We start from the raw sequence: 8601 nt of genomic DNA, 5'->3' as shown, positions 1-8601 counted from the left end.
TACTTTGAAGGTTAACACCCTTAATTATGGCACGTTATATATTATCCAACCTAAGAATATAATTAGCATATGTATTTGTGACACATTTTTATTTTTAATATTGAATTAATAATGGTATTTTTTTGAATTGTATACTGCTATGGTATTTTTTTAAGATGTGGGATAATTTAATTTAGGGTGTAAAAATTGGACCGTTCGATTTTTAAGAGGTACATAAATCGGATGACAAAAATCGGACCCTCCGATTTATGTTCGACTTATGTACCACAAATCTTTTTAAATTTTTAAACACAAATCGGAGTGTTTACTTCCGATAGTTTTAAAAAAATAAAAAATTATAAGATCATTCATCCCATTTCTATATCTAAATATTTTAGCCTTGGTGTGATGTATGAAAAATATCAACTTTTTTATTTATATTTAAAATATTTTTAATAAAAAATATTTTTTAATATATTTAACTTTAAATTAATCTCAATTTATTATTTTTATTGGTGCAAATATTATGCAAAAATACATAACATAGAAATTCACAAAATAATTAGATTAATTAAAGAAAAAGACATAATATGTAATAAGTTAACATCTTAATTTCTGCAAGAAAGTGTACATACATATTTTTTTGTAAATAATTAAAACTTTAGTTTATGTCTCTAACATTGATCATTACATATTCACAGGCTATATCTATGTTCCTGTATCAAAGTATCCTAACTTTATGTTTTCAAATTTTATGTCTAGATGTTGCTTTGAGATTCTTAATAAGATCACACTTATAAAAAAATTAATATAAAATAAAAAAAATAAAAAAATATAAATAAAAATGCCGTTGGATTTAGTGTTGCTGAGTAGCGGCGTTTTTATTGGCAAATTTATTAGCAGTTTAGGCGTGAAATCCATAGTGTCAAAATAGGACATAAAACCCAAAGGAGCTAAGGACAGCTCATTTTTACCCAAATCAGCCAATTCAAACTTTGATACCTCAATCCACCAGAACTCATATTTATGTAATTCGAATCAATTAGATTCGAATCATTTTTTCACGTAATTCGAATTTATTCCATTCGAATTACTTGCAAGAACTTTATCAACGTAATTCGAAACAATAAGACTCGAATTATGCACGCAATATTTCTAAGTAATTCGAAATGATAAGCTTCGAATTAGGATAGCGTAGTTCGAATTATATAAATTCGAATTAGTGGGAGAGTTGCACTCGAGGGATTTTCGAATCAAATTGATTCGAATTAGGTGTAGTTGGTGGTTTTGAGTAATTCGAATGGAGTTGATTCGAATTACAATGGTTTCGACTATATAAGGAGTTTGAACCAAGTTCATTCGAATCACTCTCTCATTTCCATACCCCACCAAATCCCAGAGAAAACGACCAACATTTGGGCCGAGTAAGACCGGAGCGGCATATTCAGGCGATGGGGGACGATCCTGGCAGGCTTTATCGTTTGGATGGAGTTGCTCATATCGCCGGGGTGATCAACGACGAGGTTAGTGGTTTATGATGTTGCGCTGTTGATAGTGTTTTCTGTTAGTGGTTCAAGGTAGTGGTTGATGAAAGCGGTTTATGATATTGCCATTTCTCCGTGTCTTATGATAGTGGTTTAGTGATAGTGGTATTTCTTATCGGTTTTTGATAATGGTTTATGTTATTGTTAGTGGTTTAGGATAGTGGTTTAGGAAAGTGGTTTGAGATAGCGGTTTAGGAGAGGGGTTTAGGATAGTGGTTTAGGCAAGTGGTTTTTGTTAATGGTTTTTTATAGCGGTTTATGTTAGTGTTAGCGGTTTACTGGATAGTGGTTTAGGCAAGTGGTTTTTTTAATGGTTTTTTATAGCAGTTTATGTTAGTGTTAGCGGTTTACTGGATAGTGGTGTGGGCAAGTGGTTTTTTTTAATGGTTTTTTATAGCGGTTTACGTCAGTGTTAGCGGTTTACGATAGTGGTGTAGGGAGGTGGTTTTTTTTAAATGGTTTTTGTGTTAGTGAGTTTTGTTATTGGTTTCTGTTAGGGGTATGTGGTAGCTGCTTTTGTTAACGGTTTTACTTGTTAGTGATTGTTGTATTTGTTAATGGTTTTTTCACGTGGTTTGTGTTAGCTGTTTCTGAAGACAATGTTGATAATTCATTTACTATGCGTTAAGTTTTACGATTTTTGTTTCGGTTCTTTATGAAGTAAACTGTATATGTTATTGGTTTTTGGATATGTTCTAATTATGCGTTTTATCTATTGCCCAGCCTCGGCGTTGCATATCCAGCGTTAGGCAGCAGCAGGGGATGCGTCTTGATGAGAGGTACGTTCCGTACTTGCAGATGGCAGGCTTGTACCATCTTGCGAGACTGAACGACAGATGGTTTCGACTAGACGAGCCCCTAGTCAGTGCATTCGTCGAGAGGTGGCGGCCTGAGACGCACACCTTCCACATGCCGTTCGGAGAGTGCACCATCACGCTTCAGGACGTCGCATACCAGCTGGGGTTGCCAGTTGACGGACATTACGTCAGTGGTTGCCTGACAGACTTCCACCTTTGCATTGAGGGTGGGAGGCCTGCCTGGCAGTGGTTCCATGAGTTACTTGGTGTTTTACCTCCCGAGAACCAAGTTCAGAAATTCGCAGTGAACTGCACCTGGTTCCAGGAGACATTTGGAGAGTGTCCCGTGGGGGCGGACAAGGAGACAGTTAGGCGCTTTGCCCGTGCCTACATGATGATGTTACTGGGCACGCAGCTGTTTGCCGATAAGTCCGGCAATCGTATACACATCAGATGGCTACCATATGTCGCTCGGCTTGAGGAGATGGGTGGCTACAGTTGGGGGTCGGCGGCACTAGCGTGGTTGTACCGGTGCATGTGCCGGGTCGCCAATAGACATGTCGTGAAGTTAGCTGGGCCTCTACAGTTACTGCAGTCTTGGATCTTCTAGAGGTTTCCTACTTTTAGGCCTACTGGGTATGATGCGTTTAGCTGGCCCCTTGCCTCGAGGTACCGATATTGTTTTGTATTATGTATGCCTGTTGTATATATTTTCGATTATGCAAGCAGTTTCATGCATTGTACAGTGACTCATGATCGCAATAAAATGTTTAACTTCTTACGCAGATGGTCTGGTTACAATCCTGGGATTAGCAACAAGGGACCCCGCGTACAGATGGCTCGCCTGAAGATCGACTTGTTACAGCCTCGGGATGTAAGTACGCTGAGCCGATATGTATTATCCACCTGTTCTTTTAGTTTATCTTTTGTGTCAGAAGTATAAAATTGCGTTTATTTGGTTTTTTTACAGTTCATATGGATGCCCTATAGCGCACTGGACGTCATCCAGGTTGTCCATCCGGAGGTCTTGGAGCCTCGGCATACGATGTTATGGCGGTGTGTGACGTCCCTGATTTACTTTGCGGTGGTCGAGTGGCATCAGGTTGATAGAGTGTTACCGCAGTTTGGTGGCGTTCAGCCCCCACCGCGACCCGCCCTGAACATCGACTTCTTGATGTCGAAGGACGGGAGAGGAGGTGACCGTTGGTTCCCGTCGCACTTACCTGACTGGCATCTTCACTGGCAGGAGTGTGCGGATCACATTTTACAGTTCAACATCGTGCCCGATCCCGGCCCCTCCCATGAGTTCTTGTCATGGTGGCATCAGCACGGAAAGAGGTTCCTTTCACCGGAGATGCTCTTGGGGGATCCGAGAGGTATTCCTATTCCGGAGGAGGCTACGCAGTGGGGTGCAGGCCGAGTTCCAGAGATGGATCGAGTCGATGATGTTCCTGACAGACGTCGTATTGAGAGGAGAGCCCGAGTCGGGACACGTTGTAGCCAGCGTGAGGTAGATTGGTTGGAGCAAGCTATGGATGACGGTGACGACGCAGTTAGGGGTGGCGGGAGACGACGTGGTCGTGGAGGTAGGAGGAGAGGGGCTGCGCCCAGAGAGGCTGCCCATAAGCCTGGGGGGGATGCAGCTGGGGGGGTGATGCGGCGGGGGTTGATAGGCCCCATCAGGGGGGTCATCACGGTGAGTGGTATGGTTCTGGTATGGGGGATCCCACGAGCCACGCTGACGCTGGGGGTGTTGGTGGTTCTCTTGGAGATTATTTTGTCGGTGTTCCCGGTGACGATCAGACCCTTCAAGAGAGTACTCCATGGGTGATTCCGGGCTCCATGTTTCCAGACTTCCTTGCCAGTGATGGCGTTGTTGCCGAGTTCGGTGGACCACATTTCCTTGAGGATATCAGGACCATCATGCAGGAGGATGAGGCTGCACCAGGACGGGTTCACACGTCAGGGCCACAGGCACCGCTAGGTGTAGATCTGAACGAGCCACCCACGGTGCCTCCTGTGCATACCTTTGCCCTTGGTGGGACACCTGCATTGGCCCAGACTATGGGGTCACATTCAGTTGCTGGCCCGTCATCATCCAGACCCGTCCATGTCCGGCCGAGGACCCCTACACAGGCAGCTCCCGATGACGACAGCGACTCGATTGAGGACGAGGAGCCACTTGTACGACGACCACAGAGGACACGTGTTCCACGCCGTTGCTTCACAGGGTCCCACCTCTTTAGATGACTTAGGGATATTGGTGTATGTCGTGTTGTTATGTTTATCTTATGTACCTTCTTTGTTGGTTATCGTTCATATGTATGGTTTCATTAATGTATTTGTTCATCAAGCAGTCTCCTTATAATTATGTTATGTATTATCAGACATCCCATTAGCTTAAGAACTTTGTTTTAGAAACTTAAATCCATAACTAGAATGACATTCAACTTTCATAACTTATAAGTTACAACTTAGTTCCATGTAGAACACTGGATGATAACTGAAATTAAATACATGTGGTGATTCTGAAATAAATAAAACAAGACGCAACAACGCTCCTACTCATTCCCAACTGTTCCGGTGTGTCGTCCGGCTTGAGGACAACTCCGACGACTGTGTCCTGGCTGCCTGCAGAGGCCGCATCTCTTTGGCCGGTTCGGATCTGCATCATCCATGTTGGTGCGAATGCGTATGGACCTTGGACGACCCTCCTTCGCACGCCTCATGTTCGGATCCGGTATAACGGTAGGCCCGGCATAGGGTGGCCAGAAACCCTCCGGAATGGGAGCTGTAAATCCCATCTGGTAAACACCGAAAACAGAACTAAGGCGATAGACCTGGTGGACGTAAGGCTGCCAAGTAAGACGTGAATAAGCACAGCATGCTAATGCGTGAGGACACGAGAAATGAAGTGCTTGGAAGTATCCACAATCACATGTCTGAGACCCCAGTGAGACCCTGTAGGTACCAAGTGAGAATGAACATGTTGGCGTCGTCTCTGCCACGGTGTACTCCGAGTTATCCCTATCATAAACAGTCACGGTGAAGCACCTGGCTGTCTTCAGGTTGGCCTCGATACACTTTACTAGGTATTGACTGAATTGTTGTCCGGTACCCATCTGAGCCTCGGCCTCCCTCCCCTTACGGACAAATAGCTCAGCCAGCCTTCCGTATGTGGCTTTCACAAGCGAGCACACGGGGAGGTTCCTTACCCCCTTAAGGATTGAATTGACACACTCTGATATATTTGTCGTCATGTGCCCGAATGTCCGACCCTCATCACAGTACTGTGTCCACAACGAGTACTCAATTCGGTTCGCCCAGTCACACATTGCCGGATTCTCAGAGCGCAGGATGTCAAACCAGTAGTCAAACTCCACCTCGGTCTTCGCATATGCGGCGTTCACAAGAAGCCTCTGGGCATCTTTGCCCTTGAAGGTGAGGGCGAAATTCGCTGCAACGTGTCGAATGCAGAATGCCCGGTATGCAGACGGAGGTAGCCATCCCCCATCAGGTGCCTCAAGTGCTGCCTTGATGCCGTTATGCCTATCTGAAATAACTAACAGACCTGGATGAGGTGTCACGTGCTGACGGAGGTGGGAGAGAAAGAAGGACCATGACTCAGCATTCTCACCCTCAACTAGTGTGAATGCCACAGGGAGTATGTTGGAATTCCCGTCCTGTGCAATCGCCACAAGCAACGTTCCCCCATGCTTGCCATATAGATGGGTGCCGTCAATACTCACCAACGGCTTGCAATGACAAAATGCTTCGATACAAGGGGAAAAAGTCCAGAACATCCTATGAAAATAAGCCTGAGACTCGTCCACCTGTCCACCAACTCGAACAGGACAGGTCCTGAGGACTGCTACAGTGCCAGGCATAGTCAACTGAACTCCTAAGATCCACCAAGGGAGCTCATTGTACGACTCATCCCAGTCCCCGTAGATGATTGCGACCGCCTTCTGCTTCGCCATCCACACCCTCCGGTATGTAGGCCTGAAGCCAAAGTGTGCTGCCGTTGCATTTAGAAGCACCTTGATGTTGACGGATGCGTCAGCCCTAACCATTGGCATGATGAATGTCGCTATCACGTGGTAGTCCAAGCTCTTATGGTCACTGGAGATGGAGGTGGCGAGGCAGGTATGCGGCCCGTTGTACCGCTTGACTTCCCAGATGCCCTTGCGTTGTCAGAGGCTCAGCCTAATCAACCATGTGCACCCATTCCCAAACTCAGAACACTTTCCCACGTACCGGCGATAGTCAGACTCAACTACCTTGTACTGTACCCCTCGGCGGATGCTGTACGTCTTGACACTCAACAGCGCCTCATCTTTATCCTGGAATTGTTGGCCAACCTGGAACTCTGTCATACTGGCAGACCCTTCGGTATCTCTAGCGCCAAATCCAGCTAGCTGCCCGAGGTGTTCGTCCTGCCTCATGGCATCCAGATCCAAAGATGAAAAATGGGGTGGGTACTGATTTGTGCCAGAACTAGAACCACCAGTAGGCATTATCGGATCACTCGCTCCAACATCATCGCCGCTTTCATCAGTGATAATATCCGGCTCGACTTCATCATCATCCGGATCATCACACAATCCCTCGCCAACACCAGCCGGTGGAGGACACTGTACTTCAGTCGGATGATGTTCTTCATATCCAACCTCGTCTCCAACATTGCCGGCGAGATCAACAGCAAACGATGGGGAGGCGGCAGGCTGGACCGCTGCCTCATACACTGGAATGGAGGAAGAAGCAACCGCAGGTCTCGAGCTCGAACTGACCGCCGTGGCTATAGTGTTGGCATTCCGGTTCGACCCACCAGAGCTAGATACCACGTCGAAGAACTTAGCCAACAGCTCCGGTGTCCTCACCTCCGGAAACTGCCTAAGAGAAAGAAACATGACCTGCAAGTCCTCATCACTCCCGATAGTGAAACAATCATACTTCACCGTATCGTGGAGCACCGTGATTGGAATGCGATAGAAAAACTTCTTAACTCTCTTCACTCCTTCCAGACCAAGTTTGCCAAGCACGGAGCTCACGAGACCATCGTAACTGGTCATGGGGCTCACGATAATACATAGAGGATCCTTATCCGTGAACTTCACCCCAGACTGAGTTTTTCTCTTAATCGATCCTCTGTGGTGTACTAGCACTAGAAAACTATCCTCACTAGCCATCTCACCTCTTTGTTCACAGCAACCTGATTTCACAACATATATATAGAAAACGACTCCAAACTAATTCGAATCAACTTCATTCGCACCATATATATATAATTCGAATCAATTAAATTCGAATTACCCAGTATGAGTAATTCGAATCCATATGTTTCGAAATATGAGTTTCTAACCCTAAACATACTAATTCGAATTAATATACTTCGATTTAAGCTTTGGTAGTTCGAATCGTATTGATTTGAATTACTTGTGATTTTTCATGCATAATTCGAGACAAGTCAATTCGAATTACGTGTGAGTCTGCATGCATAATTCGTGACAAGTTAATTCGAACTACGTGCTTAGATTGACAAACATTAATTCGAATTGTTTCAATTCGAATTATGTGCGAGGCTAATTCGAATCCTATTGATTCGAATTATATAAATATCTGATCTGGTGGATTGTCGTAGCAAAGTTTCATTTGGCGGATTTGCGTAAGATTGAGCTGTCCTTGGCTCATTTGCATTTTTTGCCCGTCAAAATATTATCAGTGGATTCTAGTTTTCGACAGTAAATTTGTCGGTAATAATTGGAGAAAAAACGGAAAAAATATACATAAAATTTAGGGCCAGATTTATCGTCGAAAAATTTCTATGGTAAATCCACTTAGTGAAGCGCTGTATTTTGATAACCCGCAACATGTTACCAGCGGATGTGCCCTAAACTCAAACCGCGAATCATCTTCGTCCTCATTTGAATCTCTCTCTCTCTCTAACCCTCTTGCCTCCTACTCTCTCCCCTCTCATCTTTCCGATAGACCCCTCCTCTTCGAAAGCCCCTTCCGATGCTGGCCAGCAGCCTCGTCTTTGTCGGCATTGTTCGTCACCACTACTACTGCCAGATTCTGCCGCCGCTGCTGCCGCCTTCTTCTTCTCTGCGCTAGTGCTCAGGTAATGCTTCTGAACTTCCCTTTTGTGTTCATTATTTTGGTTCTAATTTGTAGTGATTTGTTATTATAATTTTAGTTCTGATTTGTTATCATAATTTTCTGTTCGTTATTTGATTCTGATTTGTTATTATAAGTTATTATATTTTTCTAATTTGTTATTA

General features: G+C 44.6%; 2 protein-coding genes across 2 annotated transcripts; both read right to left on the bottom strand.

The window, feature by feature from the left end:
- Positions 4882-6393, bottom strand: LOC107636046. The gene is made up of 2 exons (XM_016339581.1): positions 6070-6393; positions 4882-6003 (listed from the first exon to the last, which is right to left on the bottom strand). The coding sequence occupies exons 1-2, from the start codon at positions 6391-6393 to the stop codon at positions 4882-4884; spliced, it is 1446 nt and encodes a 481-aa protein (XP_016195067.1).
- LOC107636047 lies at positions 6514-8367 on the bottom strand. The gene is made up of 3 exons (XM_016339582.1): positions 8268-8367; positions 7372-7532; positions 6514-7233 (listed from the first exon to the last, which is right to left on the bottom strand). The coding sequence occupies exons 1-3, from the start codon at positions 8365-8367 to the stop codon at positions 6514-6516; spliced, it is 981 nt and encodes a 326-aa protein (XP_016195068.1).

The sequence above is a fragment of the Arachis ipaensis genome, chromosome B04 (genome assembly GCF_000816755.2).
Source record: "Arachis ipaensis cultivar K30076 chromosome B04, Araip1.1, whole genome shotgun sequence".
Lineage (NCBI taxonomy): Eukaryota > Viridiplantae > Streptophyta > Magnoliopsida > Fabales > Fabaceae > Arachis > Arachis ipaensis.
The sequence above is the reverse complement of the archived record's forward strand: the minus strand, read 5'-3'. Positions and strand labels throughout refer to the sequence as shown.

Excerpts from the sequence above, each read along its gene's own strand:
- LOC107636046 (XM_016339581.1), bottom strand. The coding sequence starts at position 6,393 with ATGGTTAGGGCTGACGCATCCGTCAACATCAAGGTGCTTCTAAATGCA. Across the intron at positions 6,004-6,069 it reads TTTGTCATTGCAAGCCGTTG|GACGGGAATTCCAACATACT; the intron begins GTGAGTATTGAC and ends GCGATTGCACAG.
- LOC107636047 (XM_016339582.1), bottom strand. The coding sequence starts at position 8,367 with ATGCCGACAAAGACGAGGCTGCTGGCCAGCATCGGAAGGGGCTTTCGA. Across the intron at positions 7,533-8,267 it reads AGAGAGTAGGAGGCAAGAGG|GTTGCTGTGAACAAAGAGGT; the intron begins GTTAGAGAGAGA and ends TTGTGAAATCAG. Across the intron at positions 7,234-7,371 it reads TGACCAGTTACGATGGTCTC|GTCATGTTTCTTTCTCTTAG; the intron begins GTGAGCTCCGTG and ends GAGGACTTGCAG.